The sequence below is a fragment of the Hypanus sabinus genome, chromosome 9 (assembly GCF_030144855.1).
Source record: "Hypanus sabinus isolate sHypSab1 chromosome 9, sHypSab1.hap1, whole genome shotgun sequence".
Taxonomy (NCBI): Eukaryota; Metazoa; Chordata; class Chondrichthyes; order Myliobatiformes; family Dasyatidae; genus Hypanus; species Hypanus sabinus.
In genome coordinates, this window is record NC_082714.1 from 131,825,853 (window position 1) to 131,852,379 (window position 26,527).

General features: G+C 37.4%; 1 protein-coding gene across 3 annotated transcripts in view; it reads left to right on the top strand.

Moving 5' to 3' along the window:
* The window catches only part of cse1l (CSE1 chromosome segregation 1-like (yeast)), a 45,098-nt gene extending 20,419 nt beyond the window's left edge, over positions 1 to 24,679 (top strand). For all 3 annotated transcript variants that reach the window (XM_059980585.1, XM_059980586.1, XM_059980587.1), the window contains exons 10-25: positions 966 to 1,095; positions 1,506 to 1,571; positions 7,675 to 7,877; positions 7,973 to 8,057; positions 9,297 to 9,358; positions 9,598 to 9,734; positions 9,916 to 10,019; positions 10,568 to 10,665; positions 16,079 to 16,229; positions 18,519 to 18,727; positions 20,012 to 20,109; positions 20,198 to 20,283; positions 20,510 to 20,591; positions 21,069 to 21,215; positions 22,461 to 22,692; positions 23,566 to 24,679. In XM_059980585.1, coding sequence (XP_059836568.1) covers positions 966 to 1,095; positions 1,506 to 1,571; positions 7,675 to 7,877; positions 7,973 to 8,057; positions 9,297 to 9,358; positions 9,598 to 9,734; positions 9,916 to 10,019; positions 10,568 to 10,665; positions 16,079 to 16,229; positions 18,519 to 18,727; positions 20,012 to 20,109; positions 20,198 to 20,283; positions 20,510 to 20,591; positions 21,069 to 21,215; positions 22,461 to 22,692; positions 23,566 to 23,655 — 1,980 coding nt within the window. In that variant the 3' untranslated portion in view covers positions 23,656 to 24,679. The remainder of the gene's footprint in view (positions 1 to 965; positions 1,096 to 1,505; positions 1,572 to 7,674; positions 7,878 to 7,972; positions 8,058 to 9,296; positions 9,359 to 9,597; positions 9,735 to 9,915; positions 10,020 to 10,567; positions 10,666 to 16,078; positions 16,230 to 18,518; positions 18,728 to 20,011; positions 20,110 to 20,197; positions 20,284 to 20,509; positions 20,592 to 21,068; positions 21,216 to 22,460; positions 22,693 to 23,565) is intronic.
* The last annotated feature ends 1,848 nt before the right edge of the window (positions 24,680 to 26,527 follow it).

Genomic DNA, 26,527 nt, shown 5'->3' on the forward strand with positions numbered 1-26,527 from the left:
TTCTCTCAACTGTGGCTTTATGTAAAACAATTCTGATCCAGGTTTGGGAGAAGGTTGATGTTTGAAATGTGTTGACTTGTAGCAGGAAAGTAACTTTCTGATTCAACGCAGATTGTGTCTCAGAATCGTGATTCTTGTAGGCAAAAGCCTTAACAGATTTGAATGAAGATCACGATAACGGTTGTCTTCTAATATTTTGAAATTTTGCTAAACAGCTCCTATCAGTATTAACTACTGTAACATATATAATTAGGTACACTCACATGGAGTCTGTTGTTAAAGCCAAGCTGATTGGTGAATATAAGCAGTGCTGGATTGTAATTATATGAAATGGTATGACTATTTTAGATACCATTTGTAGATTTTCTTTCTTTCACCTACATTTCCTCCTCCGTGTTGCATTTAGGTTTGTAACTTGGTCAAGATCAATAGATCTAAAAGTTTAGTAGTAACAAAAATCACAGTATTCCCCTCCATAGATGCTGCCTGTTTTACGCTCAGTTCCTCAAACATTTTGTCTGTGTTGTTTGAGATTTCTAGTATCTGCAGCATCTCTTGGGATTACCTAATCTTGAGACTTGAAGATGTTAGCAGCTCTAAATGTAAATCAGTTCTGTCCAAGTACTATCTTTAAAATTGTAAAATATAAAATGGAGCATTAAATTCTCATTGCATAATTTTACTTTCTGAAGCTTTTTAATAATGCTAGTTTGTCATTCTGTCTACTAATCTAGAGTACAGGAGTGCTTCAGGATGCATTAAAACTGACCTGATAAACCTTGGTGCAACACCACAGGCTTTAAGTGCAACTCCGTAACATCTGCATGAATTGAATGCTTTCAACTTTTCCTTTAAGAATACATAGTTCCCAACTAGGACTTGCCATAGAATATTTCCAGATTTAACCCATGCTCTGCTATTTTAAATGTTAACAGGTATATCTTTATTTATCATTTTTTTTTTAGTTGGTAAGTAACGCTATTCAGTTCCTGGCATCGGTTTGTGAAAGACCTCATTACAAACATCTTTTCGAGGATCAGAATACGTTAACCAGTATCTGTGAAAAAGTAATTGTTCCTAACATGGAATTCCGAGGTAAATGACTCCAAAAAATGTATTGTCGAATATAGAATGTTAAATATCTATGATATTGAATGATAGAAAGTGCCAATTAGGGCAAGATTAAATTCTGTGGAAGGGGTGGGGGCAGGGGAAGAAAAAGCATACCATCTAGATTTGTATGAGACTTTTGAATGAAAATGCCAAGGGGCTGATGTGGTAGGTTGATGGGTAAATCTGGCTGAGAAGCTGCGTGACAGCACATTGTACATGAATTTGGTAACTGACAATATATGTAGCATAATTTAAGATCTTATGTGCGAGCTAGTAATTCAAAACAAGTCTTTGTAGATTTGTATGACTGAAGTTTGAGTGAGTAGTTTACCAAATCAATTAGAATGGCTAAAATGCACTTTACAAACTTAACGGTAATTTTTTTTTTGTAGCTGCTGATGAAGAAACTTTTGAGGATAATTCTGAAGAGTACATAAGAAGGGATTTGGAGGGATCAGGTAATCTTTTTGTTGTCCTTGCCAATAATGAACAAACAATCGATATGTCAATGTCATAAGTATTAATCACTTGCTGAAGAGCAGTTAAAAGTACTTTGGGTTGAAGATTGCTGTACTCAAGCAACAACTTTCTTGCCAAAAACTTGATGTTGATTTTGAACATTTTTATGCATTTTTATTCTTTATCAATTCCGGTCACAAAATAAAGAACAAGATTAATTTCATTGGCACTCTTATCATCTGTAAATTGAATGACTGATTGGCAGAGATGTCAAGAAATAGTTACTGTCAGTGTTTACTCTGTGTTCCATTGTAGCTTTCTGCTCTTGTAACTTTCACCCAGGCATGAACTAAAAGTAAATGCCAAAAAAAAATCGTGGCATCAAGGAAACTATTAAAGAGAATGAAACCTTGGACTGCAAGGAGACCCCTGGAAAGATGGTGGCATGCTTTGTCACAGTGGCCTGTTCAGGTCCAAACAAATGCGATGATTGTTCATTCTTTGCATCTTTTTTGCCATTGTTGGCTATTGAGAACATTAAGTGCTGCTAGTCTATCCCACTGGCGAATTGCTCAATGGCCGTGGAGCATGATTTGTTGCAAATTGTGTTGCCGCCTGCTACAGCCACCCAAGGAAGAGGTGTCAGAGGCAGTGCGGGGGTGCAACAAACAGTGCAAGTAATTGTCTTGTACATTTTTCTTGTGATTGCAAGATCCTGTTGGACATAGGTAATGTGGAATATTACAAGTTTGTTTCATTGGTTCATCAAGGCCAATGGCAGGAGAGCTACATGGCCTCGGTTGTTGTGTGTATCAGGCCTTCATGCTATGGGGTCGAATGTTGCAGCCACCAAGGAGAGGAGATGCCAGTGGTGATGTGGAAGAGAGTTGGAGTCCATGCTGGTTTTGGGGCTGGCTCTTTTCATTGCTGCTGCCCTCTGGTGTTTGCTTGGTGGAACATATTTAAGGAGGAGATTGATAGGTTATTGTTTGGCCGTGCCATCAAAGGTTAAGGAGAGACGGCCAGGGAATGGGGCTGTGGAGGGGCAAAAATGAATAAGCTGGATTGTGTTCATCTGTAGCTGCACCAGAGTGTTGCAGATGAGGAACATTGCGTGCATGTCTTTGCAGGAATGTGATTCCAGGACAACATCTCATGCACCATCAATCTACAGGCCATGACACTCAGGAACTTGGACTATATTGTCTTTTTGTGATTTTATGTCTCTTTTGTTATCGTAATGATGTGTGCTCTGGGCTGTATGTGACTGTTGGTACCGTGATTTGCACCTTCATCCCAGAGGAACGGTGTTTTGTTTGGCTATACTTGTGCGTATGAATGAACGGCAATTAAACTTGAACTTCAATGGTCTCCACTGATTCTAATGTAGGAGTTGGGTAGAAGTCATTGCATTCATGGTCATTGCTGCAGAAGAGTTGTAAGGTATTTTCATTGGCCTAATCATTTTAGGTGCTTCCTTAATGACCAACCATGAAAAGATTAAGATTGTATATATTTACATATTATTTCAGTACTGTGCCCTTCAGTATTGCAGTTACCTAGTGCTAAGAATTGTGTTAATGCAATACTTTCAATTATACATGGTATGTTATTTCTTTCCCCTGTAACATATGTTTATCAGTGAACAGGGTGAGCACCAAAGTACTGAATGCTTAGATCAGATAGCCTGTAATAATTGATTAACTTTCTAAAACTTAAAAAGACAGTACATTTGCTGGGCTCAAATATAATAAAATACTAATTTTACACTTGCATAGGTGCTTACTGTCTGCTTGCAGACAGCAGACCAGCATCCATTTACTAAACTACTTCCTGCAATTCACATGATGCATAATTTATTATTTGCTGGAGGCATTTGAACAAGTTTATCAACAGCAGCCCTCTGAATTGAGGTTGGGACGGCATCAGGAGATTGGGTAATTGAGGAATGTAGGATATTTGGGAAAAGGAAGGAGGACCATGTAACTGAGAGGAGAGAAACAAAAGGAGATGCAAGCATGAAAGACTCATTTAGAAGGAAAAGAGTATAGGAATATTATAATGTAGTAGCCAAAAATGCCCTCTCAAGTTGTTGTTAGTTGCCCTTTGGTCTCTGCACAGGTCACAGATGGCTAGCTATATGAATTCTGATGTGCAGAAATGTTAACAACTGTGTTAACATTGTTCATCTACACCCTGAAAGATGATTTTGCAGGAAGTGTTGCATTCTGTTCTTGAGAACTGCTTATGAATCATGCAGTGTACCATTAGATTCTAGGGATTATTGTAGCCCTCTGGAAATTGATTTTGAGATTGTCTTTGAGCATTTATACAGATATCCCTTATTCTGTCCTACCTCAGATCCACATATTGCTAATTTTGGCTATTCTTTGCTGTTGGCATTGTTATTGAACAGAGGGAGTTCATATGAGACTGCTCAATGTTTAAAATGTTGTCAGTAGAGAGTTCGCATTCCTAAATTGTTATGGATTATTAATTGCATCACTGCAGTGTAATATTCAGTTTGAATGCAAGAATGATGGTGTGTTGATGGATGAATCTTTTGGAGTTAAAGACATAACTGATTTATTGATTCTTGGCGCACTTTTCTTGTTTGGGGGGTGGGGGGGAGTCATTGGAGATAAAGTTCCTAACAAATTTAAATCTCTGTGTTGCTCACATTTTTCAAATGTGCCATGGCAGAAATTGGCTGAAGTGGGAGAGAGTGAGGTTCAGATTGGTGTATGACATCTAGCTTATTGGTATTTATGGCAAGTTGATAGAGCTTTGATGGTCAAGAAAGTTTGCCAACCATCAGGTGCCAATTTTTTCTAAGTTTTAGTCTCAGGTTTTAATGTTTGAAATTGAGTCAAAAATGAAAGCATTATCCTTTGAACCAATTTTTTTGATATATTTAAGAAGGCAAGAGGTTGGTCAACACTAGCAAATATGCAGCCATCATAATGCACATCAAGATTTATCATTGAAGTGTCTTTGCACAGTGATACAATTGCAGATCACCATTGCAACATCTGCATGAATCTTGGGTAGTCAAGTTAAGTTGCTATCATGCTCTCTAATCACATTGAAAGCTTTAGTTATAGGAATAAAATTGCCTAGAATTCCGTTCTGCTCTGAATTGTTTTTGGACCAACTTTGTTACAAAAATTGCTTGATTTGAAAAATATACTTCTGGAGCATTCTTGAATGTTTCCAATAATTGGTTCAGTGGGATTCAGATAACATTTTCCCTGCTGAACAAAGGAAAATGTTTCTGTACTTTTCAGTTGGCTTCTCCCAGTTGTTAAGAACTCTGGTATAATAATGGCTTCTTTCATTTAGATGTTGATGAAAATACTTTGATAGTTCTTTGACACTACTACACTGTTTCATTCTGTAATTCCATTCTATCAGGTGTAATGCATTTTTTAAAAAAACTCAATTCATTGCAAGAGGTTATAATCCTATTTAGATTTGTTGTGTTGTGTGATGATATATTGGTTGACTGGGGATGGTATTTTAGTAGCGTGTTGAAAGTGATTTTTTCCCCCCTCTTTTTGATTTATTCGTTGTTGAGAATTCTGCTCCCTTCAGAATGAAGGAGAGCGGTATCAATCATCCTTCCTTCCATTAACTGGTTCCATTTGTCCTTATTAGATTTCAGCATCAGTAGCCTCTTGTCTGTCCACATTTTCTTTATCCCAACTTTTCTCCATCTGTCCCTCATTTTTTTTTGTCTCTCCTTGCCCACCAGCAGCCGCCTCCAAGTTCCATACCTACCCCACGTGGCTCCTCCTGCTTGTCATCTCCCTCCTTGCTGACTTCCACCTGCCAGTCTCTTCCACCTCTTCCCCCCACCCCCGACCGTCTCATCCCATTCTTGTCTCTGTATACTGGCTCTCTCCCCTCCATACTCAGTCCTGATGCTGGTTTCAACCTGAAACATTGACAGTCTTTGTTCCAGAGATGTTACCTAACCTGTTGAGTTGCTCCAGTAGTTTTTAATGCTCCAGATTATAGCACCAATACCTCAGATACATAACCTAGAAGTTACTTGAGAGCAGGCTGTAGGTGGAAGTGCAAAGTTAAACAAGAATTTCAAGGTGGGAGTTAGTGGATTTAAATTTTGTGGCATCAGGATTGGGAATTAAAATGCTGCAGTCTAGAGGCATTTGTGTTAAGAATTATCAGTGGAGTTCAATAGTTCCTTCCCTTCCCACGCACGTTGCTTGGCCTGCTGAGTTCCTCCACCAGTTCATATTTTGCTCAGCTTTCAGTAGAAGATTTGCTAGCATTGGGGGAAGATGGATAAAATAGTATCAGATTTAAAGGTGGCCATAACACAAAGGAGCTAGTTTCCTGGGTTCAAGAAATACCAAACTGGAAATAGACAAACATGACAGAGGCACTGATAAGATTTAAGCAACAAATTTAGAGGGTGCACCTGAGTTTTCAGATTTAATCCATTTCAGATACAGGTGTCTCCCATTTTTCGAACGTTCGCTTTACGTCAACTCACTGATACAGAAGACCTACATTAGATACCTGTTTTCGCTAACAGAAGGTGTTTTCACTGTTACGAGAAAAGGCAGCATGCGCCAAGCAGCCAAGTTCCTCCCCCGGAACTGTGTTCTAGCCGCCATTGCTTAAACACGTGCCTGTGAGCATCTGTGCTTTATGTCGATTTATTTTGTGCATCCGTTAGCAAGATGAGTTCTAAGGTATCGGAAAAGCCTAAAAGAGCGCGTAAGGGTATTACACTTAGCGTAAAACTAGACATACTAAATTGTTTCGATCATGGTGAACGAAGTAAGGACGTAGTGAGTTTGGCTAAGGGTTTGTGGAAGTTGACGAAGATGATGTTGAAGAGGTTTTGGCATCCCATGACCAAGAACTGAGAGATGAAGAGCTGATGAAGAGGAAAGGATAACAATTGAAGCTGAACGCAGTAGTGAACAGCCCGAAAGTGAAGACGTCCAGGAACTGAATGTGAAGCAATTGCGTGAGATTTTCACTGCGATTGACAATGCTGCAATGATTGCAGAAAAGTATGACTTTAATTTTGAAAGGGTACGTAGGTTTAGGGCAGGTTTTCAGGATGGTTTGAGTGCTTACAAAGAACTGTATGATAGAAAAATGCGCGAGGCTAAGCAGTCAAGCATTTTTCAAGCCTTCCACATCAGCCACAGCAGACAATGAAACTCGACCTTCAACATCGAGGCAGGCAGATGTAGAAGAAGGTGACCTGCCTGCCCTGATGGAAACAGACAATGATGAGATGACACCCCAGTGTCCCACCACCCCAAACTCCAACGACTCAGCCTAACACACCATCATCAGTGTCCTTACTGTCCTCCGGATTCCGGTAAGTGAAATTACACTGGGCATACATTATTTCTACTTTATATAGGCTGTGTATTTTTATGTGTTATTTGGTAGCTTCATAGCTTAAAGGTTACTGGAAAAAGTGCTTCTGCCGGGAGCACTTGCGCTGTGTGTTTCTGCCGGGAGCAATTGAGCGGTGTATTTTTTGCCATGAGTGCTGCTGAGAACACTTGCATGAAATTTTCGCTGTGGTGGACAGTGTTGCAATAATTGTAGGAAAGTATTCCTACATTATATAGGCTGTGTATTTATGAGATCATTTCTGTTTTTACTATATGTTACTATTATTTTAGGTTTTATGTGTTATTTGGTAGGTTAATTTTTGGGTCTGCGAATGTTCACGAATTTTTCCCATACAAATAAATTGTAATTGCTTATTCACTTTACGACATTCTGGCTTACGAACCGTTTCATAGGAATGCTCTACCTTCGAATAGCGGGGGAAACCTGTATGTCTAAGGAAGTTGAGCTTCCAGGTTCTTCAAACAGAATTCATGGCCACTGAGGGAAATTGGAGACATGATTGTGGGAAGTAATGTATAAATTGTCAATTTTAAGTGCCACTGAGTTGAATCTAAAACTGAAATAGGTTATTGGATAAGAATCAATACCATTTTAGCATAATTGCAATTATCGTGAAAATTTGTAATTTTATATTAAGTTCCTGTTTTCACTTGATAACTCAAAACTAAGTTTAATAATTTACAATTTTTGCAGACATTGATACCAGACGAAGAGCAGCTTGTGATTTGGTGCGTGGTCTTTGCAAGTACTTTGAAGGGCCTGTAACAGCGATATTCTCTGGCTATGTCAATTCTATGTTGCAACAATATGCCAAAAATCCTTCTATTAATTGGAAGCACAAAGATGCTGCAATTTATCTTGTGACATCACTTGCCTCCAAAGCTCAAACTCAAAAGGTACTGTCTTTGACTATGTGGAGCATTTGTATTTTATTGTCTTGCTTTGAATATTAACTGGTATTTTTTTCACCACCCACCCCCATTATTTTCAGCATGGAATAACTCAAGCAAATGAGCTTGTAAATCTAACCGATTTCTTTGTTAATCACATACTGTCTGATTTGAAGTCACCGAATGGTAAGTTGAAATGCTCCATCAGTAATGTAAGTAAGCTAAAAATTGCTGTTTTGTAAACTGTATGTCATGTATAGTTTTATATGTAAAGGGGTCAATCAGGATCAGGTTTTTTATCACTGGCATGTGACATGAAATTTGTTAGCAGCTGTTCAATGCAATACATAATCTAACAGAGAGAAAAAAATAAATAAAATAAAAATAATAATAAATAAGTAAATCAATTATAGTGTACGTATATTGATAGATTTTTTTTAAATCGTGCAAAAACCAGAAATACTATATATTTTAAAAAAGTGAGTTAGTGTCCAAGGGTTCATTGTCCATTTAGGAATCAGATGGCAGAGGGGAAGAAGCTGTTCCTGAATCGCTGATTGTGTACCTTCAGGCTTCTGTACCTCCTACTTGATGATAACAGTGAGAAAAGGACATGGTGGTGGAGATCCTTAATAATGGATGTTGCCTTTCTGAGACACTGCTCCCTAAAGATGTCCTGGGTACTTTGTAGGCTAGTACCCAAGATGGAGCTGACTAGATTTACAACCTGCAGCTTCTTTTGGTCCTGTGCAGTAGCCCTCCATACCAGACAGTGATGCAGCCTGTCAGAATGCTCTCCATGTTAAGTTTTTGAGTGTATTTGTTGACATGCCAAATCTCTTCAAACTCTTAATACTCCTTTATAACGACATGGATATGTTGGGACCAGATAAGATTCTCGGAGATCTTGACACCTAGGAACTTGAAACTGCTCACTCTCTCCACTTCTGATCCCTCTATGAGGATTGGTATTTGTTCCTTTGTCTTACCCTTCCTGAAGTCCACAATCAGCTCTTTTGCCTTGCTGACATTGAGTGCCAGGTTGTTGCTGCGGCACCACTCCAGTAGTTGGCATACCTCACTCCTGTATGCCCTCTCGTCATTACCTGAGATTCTACCAACACTGGTTTTATCATCAGCAAATTTATAGATGGTATCTGAACTATGCCTAGCCACGTACTTTAATCTGCTTGTGCAAGTGCATTCCCAAAAATGACCAATTTTAATTTAGCTTTTCGAACATATGCATTATCTGCTCCCAACATTTCTGGTATTATTTGTGAGTATGTTTTCCAGCATGCATGTATTGTGTATTATGGATAGATAGTAAATTTTGTATTTTTGACAAATAGATTTATAATCTTGCTTTGGCATAACATCAGTGAAATTGTATCTGACTTGATTGCTTTATTTTTTTCTTTAAAGTGAATGAATTCCCTGTTCTGAAAGCAGATGCCATAAAATATGTTATGATTTTTCGGAGCCAGGCAAGTTTTACAATTCTATATATAATTAAGTTGTTTTAGTTTCTCTTAAGTAAAATATTAATTCCATAAATGTACTTGTAACAATGCATTATGCCACAATTTTATATTGAGTGACAAGTTTAATTTGTAAATAGGGATATATAACTTAAGTTTAAATTAAATGTTTCTGATATTTTTGGCTAATATTCAGTGTCTGTTAAGAGTATTGCTACTGTAAAAGTAACATGTTAATTTAACAGCTTCCCAAGGAACAGCTTTTGGTGTCCCTCCCACTGTTAATTAACCACTTACAAGCAGAAAACATTGTTGTTCATACATATGCCGCTCACGCTATTGAAAGGATATTCACTATGAAAGGACCTAACAATGCCACTTTGTAAGTATTTCAATATACTATAGCAGTTGAGGTCTATTTTTCTAGTTTGCTAAGGTGTTGGCTTCTGAGTTTCATATTTTGAGTTTTGAGTTATGTTAAGCAAATCATTGCTAGGTTTCTAAAATTTTTGGTGAAAGGTGTCATTTGTTTAAGTGGTGAGTTAATATATTTTTGTTTCCAGAATATCTGCTGTGGAGTTGGCCCCTGTGGTTGAACACCTATTAACAAATCTTTTTAAAGCCCTAGCTTTGCCTGGGTCTTCTGAAAATGAATATGTTATGAAAGGTGAGAAGAATTTAGCAGTGAAGAATTTATTACTTTCAGATTAGTTCATTATATTTCAGATGATATTCCAAAAATGAGATTTGTGCTTTGCACTTCAGTGAATATATAGAATAATTTTTGATATGTACATATTAGCAAACAATAAGGGAGCGGGTGTACATCGGAGCTCACCACTTAGATCAGAAAATAGTCAAGTAGTGGAGAAATCCTTTCTAAGTAAAAATGACATTTTGGCATAGTTTGAACTTGCCTTGCAAAGTAGGGATCTGTAATGTGCCTTGCATGTTAGTTGTAAATGAATGGCTATTCTTTTCATTGCCATTCAGCTGGATACTCTTTGTCAGAACATGGATGATGAATTACTCAAAACGTGTACAACCTTTCAACAACCGGAGAAGAACGATAAATGTTAATATTGTGCATTCCAGATCACTTGTTTGTGCTCATGTCATTGTATATTTTAAACCAGCTCATTTAGGTGGCTATTCATCCATATCAAGGAAAGGATGTTTAAGAATGTCCACTGAATGTTTTCTCTCTGTTAACAGCTATTATGAGAAGTTTCTCACTTCTGCAGGAAGCAATTGTTCCTTATGTTCCCACACTGATTAACCAGTTAACACAGAAGCTATTGGTAGTTAGCAAGGTAAAGTATATGGTTTCAAATTCCATATGTATCTTGGTTGTGTTAAAATTAGATTAGAATGTTCAAAATGCTTCAGTTTGAATAAGCAACACACACAAAATGCTGGACGAACTCAGTAGGCCTGGCAGCATCTATGAAAAAAAGTATCGTCGATGTTTCTGGCTGAGGCCCTTCAGCAGGACTAGAGAAAAACATGAGTATATTTAAAAGGTGGGGGAGGGGACAAAAACCAAAAGGCAATAGGTGAAATCAGGAGGAGGAGGATGAAGTAAAGAGCCAGGAAGTTGATTGGTGAAAGACACACGGCTGGAGAAGAGGGAGTCTGATAGGAGAGAACAGAAGGCCATGGAAGAAAGAAGCGGGGATGGGGGTGGTGGTGGGAATCACCAAAGGGAGACAATTGGCAGCCATGGAGATAAGGTGAGACAGGGAAAAAAGATGGGGAATGGTGAGGAATGGGGGCATTACCAGAAGTTCAAGAAATTGATGTTCATACCATCAGGTTGGAGGCTACCCGGATGGAAAATGAGGTGTTGTTCCTCAACCTGAGTGTGGTCTCATTGTGACAGTAGAGGATGCCGTGGATTGACATAACTGAATGGGAAGGGGAATTAAAATGGGTGGCCACTGTGAAATCCCACTTCTAGTGGATGGAGCATGGGTGCTCAGCGAAACGTCTCCCGGTCAACGTCAGGTCTCACCGATATACAGGAGCCACACCAGGAGCACCAAACACTGTACATGACCCCAAAAGACTCTCAGTTGAAGTGTTGCCTCACCTGAAAGGATGGTTTGGGGCCCTGAATGGTAGCAAGGAAAGAGCTGTAGGGTTTTGTGTAATACTTCTTCCGCTTGCAAGATTAAGTGCCATGAGGGACGAACGAACAGGGGGATTGCATAGGGAGCAATCTCTGTGGAAAGCAGAAAGTGGGGGGGGGGGGGGGGGAAGATGTGCTTGGAGATGAGAGAAGTTCTGGAGACTTGTACGCTGGATGTAGAGGCTGATGGGATGGTAGGTGAGGACAAAAGGAACCCTATCCTTGGTAGGGTGGTGGGAAGATAGGGTAAGTGCAGACGTGTGTGAAATGGAAGAGATATGGTTGAGGGCAGAGTTGCTAGAAGAAGGGAAGCTGCTTTCTTTGAAAAAGGAGGACATCTTTGTTCTAGAATGAAAAGCTTCATTTTGAGAGGAGATGCGGCAGAGATGGAGGATTTGTAAGAAGGGGATGATGCGTAACAGGATGGGAAGAGGTATAGTCCAAGTAGCTGTGAGAGTTTGTGGGTTTATAATAGACATTGTGTGTGTGTTGCTTGGATTTCCAACATCTGCAGATTTTCCCATTTGTATTTTCAGTTTGAATAAGTAATATTATTTCTGTTCTTTTTGATCATTTTAGCTTTGAATATGATTCCTACTAATTTTGAACTATTAAGCTTGTTCGAGTATTTTTCAAAAGTCATTTTCACACCTTGTTTCAGCAAGTGTTTCTGACTTTGAGTTAAACTGTGTAAATTCTAAAATAAATGTTCCTGTATCCACCTAAAATGGTGTGCAGACTATTCAGCAATCTTCAAACTGGTCCTCTTGCATACTCGTGACAACATAAATAAATTCTCGCTCGAAAGTTCTCTTGCTGCACAGCTTCACTTCACCTTATCTGCCTTTTTAACAGTTTTTATTTTTTTTATTTTGTAACAGGTGAAAGGGTTATCAAGCTGCTTGATATTCTATGCCAAGGCTTGTTTGCAGTATTTCCCTCCCTCTTCCCCCCCACCCCCCAATCAATGTTCATCTGGTCCTTCTGTCCTGAAAGGTTTTTTTTTGCGCCAAGGTGCCAGCATCTTCCTTTTGGGTATATTTCAGTATATAATCAGTACAACATCATGCTGCTTCAGTCTTTCACAGTGAAAGACTGTGACTTTTGTGACTGGAAGACCTCTGCTGTCCTCACATCTGCTCTCAACTACAGATGTTTTTTATATGCCTTAAGAATTGTTATTCTACTTGTATTCCACTGTGTGGTGCTCTGTATCTTATTGGCAATTGATAGCATAGTTTCACTTGCCTCAATCTTTTTATTTGATCATAAAATCATAAGACATGGGTTGAATGGCCTATTTCTGCTTCTATCAAGTCTGCTCTGCCATTTGATCATGGTTGACTTATTATCTCTCTCAGTCCTATTCTCTTGCTTCTCCCTGTAATCTTTGACACCCTTACTAATCAAGAACCTATCAACTTCTGTTTTAAATGAACACTGTGATTTGGCCTCTGCAGCGGTCTGTGCAATGAATTCCAAATTTACCACCCTCTGGCTGAAGTTCCTCCTTAGCTGTGTCTTAAAGGGGGCAAGAGGGCTAAATACACAGATCTTGTTGCATGAATGCTGGAGCAATGGCTGGAGAGCTCGCTGTAAGCTAGTCGAAGTTGGGTGCTAGGACTTTGCTGACCATTCATTACAGCAGACCCTTAAACTCCTTGGAGTTAAAGCACTACAGTGCAGAAGAGCCACCAAGAACATTCTAGAGGCTGCTGAAAAGGCCTCGCGGTTGCTGTGGATCCGGAGGGGGGATCCATGGATTCGTGCGCTACTTGGACACAAGTCGGTGGCGGATCATCCCCCCAGCTGGGTTGCCCGGATTAGGGTGTCTGATGATTAAAGACCCAAAATACCCTATGACCCCGGGTTCATCACTGAAGACGTGTCCAAGTAGCACCAGAAGGTGTATTTTACAACAATTACAACTGATGCTTTGTCCTCTGGTCCTTAACTCTCCCTTTCTTTCTTTTTCAATTTTTTTATTGATTTTCATATATACATATATAAAAAAAACCATAACATAATAATGAGTAAATTATGAATACAATAGACTTGAAGTCACGTTGTTAATAAGATAACAATATCCTATTAAACAGCAACAGAAAAAAATACCTTAATCAATCAAGTCCATATGATTATATAGGAAAAAAAACAAAAATAACCATTAAAAGAAGAAAAAATTTGAAAATATGTGAAAAAAGTATATATTAAGAAAAATAAAACACTAAACTAAACTAACATGGGCAATAATAATAGCTTACAAGTATATGATAGTGTCAAAAAACTCCAGAACTCCATACCTGAACATGAATAAGCAGAAAGAAGGTCTGGAAAAGGCCAAATTAATTCATATGAAAATGTCGAATAAACGGTCTCCAAGTTTCTTCAAATTTAATTGATGAGTCAAAAATAGTGCTTCTAATTTTTTCCAGGCTCAGATAAGAAATAGTTTGAGAAAACCACTGAAACGTGGTAGGAGGATTTACTTCTTTCCAGTTTTGTAATATAGACCTTCTGGCCATTAATGTTACAAAAGCAATCATTCGTCTGATTGAAGGGGAAAACTGATTACCATCTTCATTTGGTATGCCAAAAATGAGTAATAAAATGAGGTTGTAAATCTATATTCCAAATTGAGGAAATGGTAGTAAATATGTCCTTCCAATAGTTATGTAAAGTGGGACATGACCAAAAATATGGGTCAATGAGGCCACTTCTGAATGACATCTGTCACATTGAGGGTTAATATGAGAATAAAATCGAGCAAGTTTATCTTTAGACATATGAGCTCTATGTACAATTTTAAATTGTATTAAAGCATGTTTAGCACATATAGAAGAGGAATTAACCATTTGCAAAATTTTTTCCCATTTATCTGTTGATATATTTTATCGAAGTTCTTTTTCCCATTCTTGTTTAATTCTAACTGATATTTCTGGTTGTATCTTCATAATCATATTATAAATAAAAGCTACTAATCCCTTCTGACAAGGGTTTAAGGTAAAAATCAAATCTGTAAAATCCACTAAAGTTGAATTAGGAAAAGATGGTAAGACTTTATGTAAGAAATTTCTAATCTCCCTTTCATGAAAACATTTTCTGTCCACTATATCCAGGCCTTTCAGTATTCAGTCGGTTTCACATCATCATCTAATCAACAAGTGCAGGTCCAGAGCTATCAAACACTGCTCAAATGTTAACCTATTCATTCCCAATCTTAACTTTGTAAGCCTCTTCTATGCCAGCAGGTCCTTCCTTAGATATGGGACCCAAAACTGCTCACAATACTCCAATTGCAGTCTGACCAATGCCTTATTAAGCCTCAGTGTTGCACCTTTCCCTTTAATTTTCTAGTCCTCTTGAAATGAATGCTAAAATTGTTTGTTTTCCTTACTATTGACTTGACCTGCAAGTTAACTGTCAGAGAAACCTGCACTAGGATTCCCAAATCCCTTTGCACCTCCAATTTCTGAATTTGCTCCTGTTTAGAGAGTGGTCTATGCCTTTATTATTTCTACTGTCATTTTACACTTCCATACACTTTATTCCATCTGCCACTTCTTTGTCTATTCTCCTAATCTGTCCAAGTCCTCCTTCAGATTCCCTACTACTTCAAAACTAATTGACCCTTCATTTTCTTTGTATCATCCATGAACTTTGCCAAAAAGCCATCATTTTAATCATCCATATTGTTACATATAATGTGAAAAGTAGCTGACCTTACACTCACCACTGGTTATTGGCAGCCAACCAGAAAATGTCCTTTTTCCCCCTACTCTGTCATCTGCCAGTCAGCCAATCTTCTGTCCATGCTAGTATATCTCCTGTAATACATTGGGCTGCTATCTTGTTTGGCAGCTTTATGTGCAGCACTTTGTCAAAGGCCTCCCCTTATCTGACTCCCCTAATCCTGTTTGTTACTTTCTTGTAGAATTTCAACAGATTTGTTAAGCAAGATTTTCCCTTGAGGAAGTGCTGACTTTGGGCTACTTTATCATATGCCTACTAGTACTCTGAAACCTCATCCTTAAGTAGTTTTTTGAACTTGCTTTTAGCTATATCCTTTGAGGTTCCAGCACTCTTGTGAGTTCAACTATTTTGTTTTCATATTTTACATATGTGAGCATGAATCATGTTTTTCAAACAGGTCCCTGCCTTCTGGAGACTGAAAAATTAACTTTGGAATACAGCATCTCTTCTATTACCCCTCACCCCCCCATCATGACCCTTGACAGATTCAATTTTTTTCCCAGCTCACTAGTTTCATCTTTTGGACATCCTTGCATTCTTCCTTCATACTGCTTTGCTTTTACATAAAATATATATTTGGCCTTGATATTTTGCTTGTGCATTTGTAGTGCAAAAAAGTTCTCTGTTATCTTGTGCATGACATGATAAATTGAGGCCCTAAGGATATCTCAGATGAACATTCAACAGCCACATGTGTCAAAGCAAAATTCTTTTGGCTTCTGATCAGTAATTCCTACTTAGTTTGCAGGTTATTTAATCATTTGTTTAATCTTTAATTTCTTTACTTTTGTTTTGGCAAATTTTAACTGTTGATAGTTAACTTGAATTTGGTCTTGTCCTAGAATCCAAGCAAGCCACACTTCAACCATTATTTATTTGAGTCCCTTTGCCTTTCTGTGCGTATAACATGTAAACCAAATCCTATAACTGTGAGAAGTTTTGAAGAGGCTCTTTTCCCTGTGTTTACTGAAATATTGCAGAATGATGTGCAAGGTAAGTGTTATTCTAAATAATTTCATTAATTACACAGTTTATTTGATGGTTACAGTGCTCTTGGCTATGCACTTTTCAAAATGCATAGTAGTGATTTGAATCAAGACTAAGTATCATCACCTTATAATTATTTTTCTCCAGTTCATCTGGTATGTTTAATTGTAGAAATCACTGAGGTACCTGTTGGGCTTCAGTTTTGAAGTTGAGGCAACCCATTGTAGCTGGAGTCAGCAGTCAATGCCCTACACTGCAGTAGTTAGCAGGACATTTAAGTACAAGTAATTCAATAAACCCTGATTTCTTAAAACAAGTACTTGGCACCAGCCATGAAATTGTCATGGTTTGAGGGCAGATAGTGTATCGGCTGCTGTACAGCTTCAGTGATCTGGAATTGAACCTGCTCTCCAGTGCTGCCTGCGTGAAGTTTGCACATTGTTCCTTTAACCCCATGGATTTCCTCCTGGTTTGCTCCAACATAGTGGTGCTATAAAGTTCGTGAGCTCTGTAGTATTTTCATATTTCTGCATAAATATGAACTAAAATGTGATCAGATCTTCACCCAAGTCCAAAAACTAGATAGAGAACCCAATTAAGTACATAACACAAAAACATTATACTCGTTCATTTATTTATTGAGCAAAATGGTTCAATATTACAAGTATTTATTTGAAAAAGTATGTGAACTTCTGGGTAATGCCTTCTACAAAAGCCATTTCGAGTCAGCTGGTCCAATCAATGAGACGAGATTGGAGGTGAGGGTTGCAGAGGTATCCTACCTTATATTAAAAAAAGTTACTGACAAAGCCTGCTCTTCTTGTGCTCCATGCCTTGATCAGGGGACCTTAGAAGAAGAATTGTAGAGATGCATGAAAGTGGAAAAGGTGACAGAGCAATTCTAAAGACCTTAGTGTTCACCAGTCCACAGTAAGATAAATTGTCTACAAATGGAGGAAACTCAATACTGTTGCTACTTTCCCTAGGAGAGAACATCCTGGAAAGATCATACCAATAACACAGTGCAATGCTGAAGGAGATGAAAAAGAACCCAAAGGTGACAGAAAAGATCTGCGGAAATCTCTAGAACTTGTTAAAGTCTCTGTTCATGTGTCCACTATAAGAAAAACACTGAACAATAATGGTGTTCATGGAAGGACATCATGGAGAAAATCACTGCTCTCAAAAAGAAAACCATTGCTGCACATCTCAAGTTTGCAGACCACCTGGATTTTCTCCACTGCTTCTGGGACAATGTTTAGCGGAAAGATGAGACAGAAGTTGAACTTTTTGGCAGAAATGTACATTGCTATGTTTGGAGGAAAAAAGGCACTGCACACCAACACCAAAACCTCATCTCAACTGTGAAGCATGGTGGAAGGAGCATCTTGGTTGCTCTGCTGCCTCAGAGCTTGGACAGCTTTCAATTGTTAGGGAACAGTGAATTCAAAATTGTATCAAGACTTTTTACAAGAGAATGTCAGGGTAGCAGTCTTTCACCGAAAGTTAATAGATGTTGGATAATGCAACAAGACAGGGATCCGAAGACAGTACTTGCGTGAAGATCTGATGGCATTTCAGGTCATTTATGCAGAAATAGAGAAAATTCTACAGGGTTCTCAAACTTTCTAGCACCGCAATGTGAATGACCTGCAGAAAAATAGATTAATTGGCCTCTATATTTTCCCTAGTGTGTAGTAGTAGTAAAATCTGGGGGAGTGGATGATAATGTGGGGAGGATAAAATGGGATCAGTATGTAAGTCCGTATCAGTATAATTGTTTTTTGCAGATATGGAGTTGACAGTTGTCATTATGGAAAACACGTATTCTATGGCTAATTTTTTTTTCCCTGAAAAAGGGATCTGCCATCCTTACCTGCTCTGACCTACATTTAACTCCAAGCCAATCAATGTGATTAATTCTATCTACAAAGAGGATACGGGACAAATGGGAATGGACAATAAATACTAGCATTCAAGTGGCATCCATTTTTCATGTACTAATAATTTTCTAACAAGTCCAACTAAGAAAAAAGTTGTATCATTGGCAACTTTGATACAACATATGAAGATGCTTTACTTTTCCAAGTTTCCGTCAGTTCTGCAGCATGTATTAATCCCTTATTTGATATTTAAACTGTCTGTGAACTAATTAAAGCAGATAAATAATGATTCTGCCAGATATTAAATTGCTTGTTCCCCAATTTTCACGTGAGTTGACAGATAGCAAATATACCTTCAGACTAGAAATTTTGGATCATAACATGATTTAATATTGTTTCTTTTTTTCTTTAGAATTCCTCCCTTATGTGTTCCAAGTGATGTCACTACTCCTTGAAATACACAGTGCTGATATTTCCCCCTGTTATATGGCTTTATTCCCCCACTTGTTGCAGCCACTGTTGTGGGAACGTATTGGGAACATCCCGCCTCTTGTCAGACTACTTCAGGCTTTCCTGGAGAAAGGAGCAAGTTCTATTTCTACAAATGCAGCAGATAAAATTGTACGTGCTTTTTTTCTTGAACTTTTTCAAATATACCCTCAAAGTAAGCAGGAAATAATTCTGATTTAAAATTTTGTTATTGTATAGAATCTAAAGAATATTCTTAAAAATGTATATGTAAGTTAAATCCCTAAGAAATAGTCTTAAGAATCAGAACACTAACTAGTCTGTGAGATAAGGGACTTTTCTGCTTTTGTGGGATTGTAAAACTGCAGTGAAAAGGAAAGCTTGAGAAGAAGCATAATGTGCAGCCAACAATAGAAATTGTTCTCCCCAACCAATTATTTTTTTTAATAGATTTTAGAAACATTTCCTAGAATTTAATGTTCAGCAATAGTCCTTTTGAGTTACCTGGGCTTTTGTCTTAATAATCACCTCTTCAGGGACAGCAGATGCACTTACTAAGTGGCCACTGAGTGTATGCTCATGGTTTTCTGCTGCTGTAGCCCATCTAATTTAAGGTTTGATGATGTGCTGTGTACTCAGAGAGGCTCTTCTGCACACCACTGTTGTAACATGTAGTTATTTGAGCTACAGTCGCCTTCCTGTTAACTTGAACCAGTCTGGCCATTCTCCTGTGGCCAGTCTCATTAACAAAGTACTTTTTCCCACAGGATAAAATATATCCAGTGATAATATCTCACTGGATATTTTTTGTATTTTGCCCCATTCTCTGTAAACTCTAAAAACTGTTGTGTGTGAAAATCCCAGGAGATCAGCAATTTATGAGATACTCAAACCATCCTGTTTGGCAACAACAATAATTCCATGGTCAAAGACATTTCCCCATTTTGATTTTTAGTCTGAACCAGAAATGGACCTCTTGACCATTGCTGTATGCTTTATGCATTGTGTTGCTGACATGTGACTGGCTGATTCTATATTTGCTGTACGTAATAAAGTAGCCACCGAGGTACAACATCAAAGATATAATTAATTTCAAATGTTTAACACCTGCTATGCCATATTATGAACCTGAAGCATTTTTATCCATCCTTTAGTCTTATATTATTACACAATATCATAGCCAAAATGTCAGTTGCTTGTTTCTGTAAATCACCACATGTGTGTAGACTTTAATATCAAACTTTATGAATTTGTCTGTCGTGGACACATTTTTTTGAGAATTTGCCAATACTTACCGCGTAAAGAGCTGAATCTGCTGACCACATCAAGACAAATATGAGTCCTTGACCAGTATTGCTGTTTAGTGATTGACCCTTAGAAGACACTTGGGTATTGACTGGATTTTTATCTGACTTGGTTTCTTTCTTCAAATTATAGCCAGGATTGCTAGGAGTCTTCCAAAAGTTAATTGCATCCAAAGCAAATGACCATCAAGGCTTCTACCTACTTAACAGTATAATTGAGCACATGCCTTCGTAAGTAAAGACTAAGTTTATGTAACTGCTTGACATTAACAAGAAAATAAACAGTACTAAAGGATTGTCCTTGTTTCTTATTTGTCAGTGATGTCATACATCAATACAGGAAACAGATCTTCATTTTGCTTTTCCAGCGACTTCAGAATTCAAAAACAACAAAATTTGTTAAAAGTAAGCTCATTTTTTGAAGTACTTTATTCAGATTTTAATTTTTTTTTCAAAATGAAAAATCTTTTTCTCTTCCGCTCCATAATTCTATGAATAAATAAGACCTTTTATTATTTAATTGTACATGTACATTGCAGTAACTGTACTTAGGCGAATTTGGATCATGTACTTGGAAAATAATATTCTCCATATGCTGAATGTCTGAAATTCTTTTTACTTTCCCTCATAGGTTTTCTGGTGTTTGTTAACCTTTATGCTGTGAAATATGGAGCAATAGCTTTGCAGGAGATCTTTGATGACATACAACCTAAGTAAGTTCAGTTTAAATGAAATATAAAAAGTAATGTGAAGTTCAGTACAAATACCTCTATGCTTTCTTGTGTTGGTGTCAGTAAAATCCTTGAATGGATTTCAGTCTCCTTTTTCATGCTGTCGCCACACATACGCACATGCACGTGTGTGCACACGTTAAAAAATTTAAAAATGCAGATAGTGGAAACGCATGGTGTATCAGGCAGCATTTTGCTGTTTGACCTCCTGAATTTTTGAAGGCAACAAATTTTATTTCTGCAGAAAGAAACTTCCATGCAGCTTTTTCATACTCACAATTTGGTTGGAACATAGCTATTTACAATTATTGAACATCATATGATTTGGAGGGTCCTGTGCTATTTTTTTTTTTGCATGGCTTGCTAAATGGTCAATGTATGGCATTGAAAGTTGTTCAAGTTAACAAATTTTACATTTGTTTCCTATGCTTTTAATAAAATTATTAACTTTTATTTCAGAATGTTTGGTATGGTTTTGGAAAAAATTGTTGTTCCAGAGGTGCAGAAAGTATCTGGGCAAATTGAGAAAAAGATTTGTGCAGTAGGAATTACAAAGATCCTAACAGAGTGCCCCTCGATGATGGACACTGACTACACTAAGCTGTGGTAAGTTGCTTGTTTTAGAATGATGGTGGAATTTTACTTCAGATCCTGCTTTGCAGATGTATCTGGTTTTCATTGTACATATTCAGGCCCAAGAAAATTTTTGGTAAAAGAGTTAAATGCAACTTAGCTTTGTACCAGAAATTGAATTTCTGTTTCATTAAGGACCTCCTAAGTGAGTAAAGATACAGGGTAATTGGGCTCCTTTTGTGTGTTACTAGGGAAACTGTTATAAGAACTGGAGTTATCTTACGGAATTATTCATGAGCAGTCTCTTCAATTAAATTGAAGTGTTCACTTTTTCACATGCAGATTCTTTGTATTATTATTGGACACAGTAAAATGTAACTGCAAAGAGACAGCAGGAGAAGTGGTGGTATTACTACATCATTCATAGCTTTACATTGCACTGATTTCTCCTGACACAATTTGTAAGCTCTAAACTAGTATAACTTCAGATGGTAACAGTAGTAATAGGTCCTATATTTTCAATTCCATTATTTCAAGTCAAGTCAACTTTTATTGTCATTTTGACCTTAACTGCTGGTACAGTGCATTGTAAAAATAAGAACGTTTTTCAGGACCACAGTGTTACATGACACAGTACAAAAAAACTAGACTGAACTACGTACTAAAAAAAACAGAGAAAGCTACACTAGACTACAGACCTACACTGGACTGCATAAAGTGCACAAAGACAGTGCAGGTATTATAAATAATAAACAGGACAATAGGGTAAGGTGTCACTCCAGGTTTCGGGTATTGAGGAGTCTGGTAGCTTGGGGGAAGAAACTGTTACATAGTCTGGTCTTGAGAGCCCGAATGCTTCGGAGCCTTTTCCCAGACAGCAGGAGGGAGAAGAGATTGTATGAGGGGTGCATGAGGTCCTTCATAATGCTGTTTCCTTTGCGGATGCAGCGTGTAGTGTAAATGTCTGTGATGGCAGGAAGAGAGATCCCGATGATCTCAGCTGACCTCACTATCTGCTGCAGGGTCTTGCGATCCGAGATGGTGCAATTTCCGAACCAGGCAGTGATGCAGTTGCTCAGGATGCTCTCAATAGAACCCCTGTAGAATGTGATGAGGATGGGGAGGATCTTTACTGGGACTGGGTGCTAAAACAGGAGTTTGTGACTAAATTTCCCCCTCACCGACTAAAGAGATAAAGGGATCCAGTAGCTCATGTTATTGGCAGAAATTTAAGAATCCCTAAGATTATTGATTCCTAATAAATATTAATTTTAACAGGACTCCTTTACTCCAAGCTCTTATTGGTTTATTTGAATTGCCTGAAGATAACAGCATTCCTGAAGATGAGCATTTCATTGATATAGAAGATGCACCAGGCTATCAGACAGCTTTCTCTCAGTTGGCATTTGCAGGAAAGAAAGAACATGATCCGATTGGTGCAACTGTTAGCAATCCAAGAGTTCATTTGGCCCAGTGCCTTCACAAACTCTCCACAGCATGCCCAGGCAGAGTAAGTATTGCAAATGGGCTTTGTAAAAGTATTGAATAAGATTTCTTTACATTGAGATGTTTCCCTATTATATAAGAGTGAGAAAAGTACTTCTATTATGCTGTAGTGGCAATGGCAGAGGAATCAGAAGAGGGTTTTTTTTTTCATGTGAAGTATTGATTCTTTACTGGAAGGGCTCCAGAGATACCAGAAACCTGATACAATATGCTATTGAGGTTTTTATAAACTAAGTGGAGAATCCCAGTGAAAGTCATTCCTAGACAGTTATCCTCTATTTAGGACAGAATATTTAATGAATCTCTGTTATTGATAAGTAGATTATAGCCAGCTCATCTGAGTCAGCGATGAAATCAGTTTCTCAGTTCTCCATTAAGAGGAATGTGGAGATTCAGTGGCAGAGTATTTTCAAGATGGAGAGCTCGATTGATTTTATTTTTTGATACTGGGGGAATCAAAAGATTATGGAGTTAGTGAAGAAAAGTGCTGCTGAAAATATTCACAAATGTATTAATTGGAGTAGGCACTAAGGGCCAAATGACCTACTTCAGCTTTAATTATGTACTTGCCAATGTGAGCTTTCATACTTTGTTCTTGTTTTTACCAAATGCGCAAAATCTTGCTGAAACTAATTTCCAAGAATTGAAACTTAGCTAATGTTACATGCAACAGACTAGTGGTTTTGAAGATTGCATTGAAATAAATAATATGTAGGGCTTTTTTTTTAAAAAAGGGTATAAATCAGTTTGGGGAACACAAGACATTTGGATTATTTCTTGGTACAAATTCATGTTTGCCATGAATTATGTGAACTTAAATATCTTGTGTGATTAGTTAATCAAGAATGACATTAATTTTGTGTTTTATTTTCTTTAGGTGCCATCGATGATCAGTACAAGTTTGAATGCTGAGGCATTACAGTATTTGCAAAGCTATCTTCAGGCTGCAAGTGTACAACTGGTGTGAAGCTTTCAAGTTTAACTAAAGACACTGTTTGAGGCTTTTTGCCATGGGTGCTTACACAGTGAACGTCATTTGATTTCAAGTGCAGTAGGAATATCCTGAGGATGTAGTTCTGGCTGGTAATGATTATGATCATTTACATCCTAATGCATTTTGATCCTCTGTAGGCTTAATGCTACTAGTTTCTTTACACCAACCTTTCTCTTATTATTTATGTCTCGGTAATCTGACTAAAGTATAAAAGTGATAAAGCACCTCTTGATGCATTGCTGTGTACAGTTACTCTGGTGTAAAATAAAAATGGAATATAAAATCTTGTGGTTTGTTTTAATCATTTCATCCCTTTAAGATTTCTTAAAACAACAGATTTTCTATTTGCAAATGAAAAGGGATGGATGATGGATTTGGTTGCAGGATCGTGTCCATAAAGTACGGTGAGTTCTTAGAGCTCTGCATATTCCTGTTGAAGCCTGGCAGTTTCTTAATTAGAGAAGATCAGCAAGTGTTTTTCCAAGTCTGTATCCTGACCCAAATGAACTTTCAAATCTTTAACCTGTCACTGTGGTGTATTATCTTTTAGTATTTATATATTATTCCATTGTTAAAGATATTCAAATAAATTACTATCTGGCTGAAAGGCATGTGTGTGTAATTTTGGCATATTCCTAATGTAAAGGATGGAAGAATTCTGAAGGGGCTAAACTGTACAGATGTAGATTAAATATTTCACTTGGTTCAGAATCATAGAATGGAGAATATAGCTTATATTGTAAGTAAAGTATGTTGGCTGTTGCAGGTTACATTTAATTTGTACAAATTGCCAGTCTAAGAAACCAGCTTCCTCCTTGACTTCAATAAATATTTAGGTCTATTTCCAAAATAACTGAGATATGGTATGAGTAATTTAGGTTGTTTGATAGATGTGATTTGCCTAGGAGGCACAGATCACTTGGGGCCATTGACTCATTTCAGGTTTTGGACTTTCTCTTTATTTTGAAACACTATAAGCGAATTGTTGCTGTTTCTCAATTGCTTCCCTATTGTACACTGGTCAAGGTGGTGGAAGATTAATAAAGTAGACATAATATCTTGTTTGTTCATTTTTATGTAGCTTCGTTTAAATGGATCATATGTGACCTGATGTTGGCTCCAATTCTCATTTTCCAACAAGATCTCATAAATGTACCTTTGTCAGCTACAAACCGTAATGATTTATGGCTCCTTGAAGTCAAGAATTCTTGAGATTTAGAAATTCCTTTCATAAAGAACTGATATTCATAAATGTATGTCCCGAAGTCCTAGATTCTGTCACTGAGGGAAATGTCATTAGAGCAGAACTCTATCTCAGAATCTTACTTGCTACTTATTGTTCTAAACTTTCAGGTATAGATCCATTCTGTTCTGTGAACCCTCAGTGAACAGTTTCACAGACCCAGGACAAGAATAATGTTCTGTCTAGCTTCATTAAGTTAGTTGGTGTAATAAATGTACAAATTATGTTTTGGGTTAGTTTTTGCATTTCCAAACACATTTGTTTGGTCAAAGTCACTGATAACAAGTAACTCCCTTAAATCAAAGTTTAAACAACTTTTAAAAAAAATCTTCACATTATGAACTTGAGCCTTGACAGTGACTATCAGAGTACTTCAGTTAGGATATTAAGGATAAACCTAGTTTTGTTCATGAAGGCATAATTGGTATGCATATCTTTAGTTGCGGTTATTATAGTACTTGGAAGCACTGAAATTGACTGCAGCATCATTGCTCTTTCTGGAAGATGACAGCTAGCCATCCATTTTCATCTGATCCTATTGGGAGAGTCATATGCATTTATATATAAATACATGCATACTCCATCGAGAGCTTGTGTTACATTGTAATTTCATTTATGATATATGGGGAAACTCATCAACACATCTAGTAATGTCCTTATGCAGATCTGCCCAATTCCCGTGCCCACTAGTATGCGATGGACTGAATCTCACCTTAATGTACCTCAAGTATGAGCAAAACTGATCAACTAAAACTGAAAACCTACAACACACAACCAATTAGCTTCCAGAATGAATGCAATTTCTGATTAACACAATCGTGTTAGATAATAAAAATGAAAATTTTTCTTAAAAACACAATACTAGATAGATTTCCTTCTAGAGACAAGTGATTCATTGGTAGTTTCAGAAGCCATGGCAACGTGTATGCAAACTCACTGAATATGAAACTTAATAGTATTAGAATAACAGTGACTTTGTGGGTACAATATTGTATTAAGTTTTACATTTATCAGCAAATTTGTTGCAAATATGTATGCAGAAATAGTTCATTTAAATCAAGTACAATGGAACAATACTAATGGTACAAATATCTACCATGATTTTTCAAATACTGTGTCATCCTATTCTTGCCTCTGCAATCTCTTGCATGATTTTAACAGAGCATAATTATATACTTTGAGTATATAATTTCAGTTGCAAATGCAGTGCACAGATCAACTCCACACAATTTGAGGTGTCTATGACACTCAGTTCTTTGATATAGCATAGTTTTTAGCATCAGTAAGATATATACTGTAATTAAAAGTAATAAGATCACTATCAAATTTCAGGAACTCAAATCTGCTGATTTAAGCCTTGGTTTGTTTTCTAAATAGATGGGCTATGTACAGCCTAGATTTGCAGTGGTTAGGGCTATGTAAATGAATTGGAAGGCTTTGTTAGGGTCAAGCAAATTATAAACATCCAGGTTTTCTACCAAATCATGCACGGTTAAGAGGGGGAAAATACATGCAACTCTTTATAATTCTGGTGAAATTGTTGAAGGCAGCAAATAATCAAAAATAATTTTTAACAGTGGTTTGTGGAATACATCCCACCAT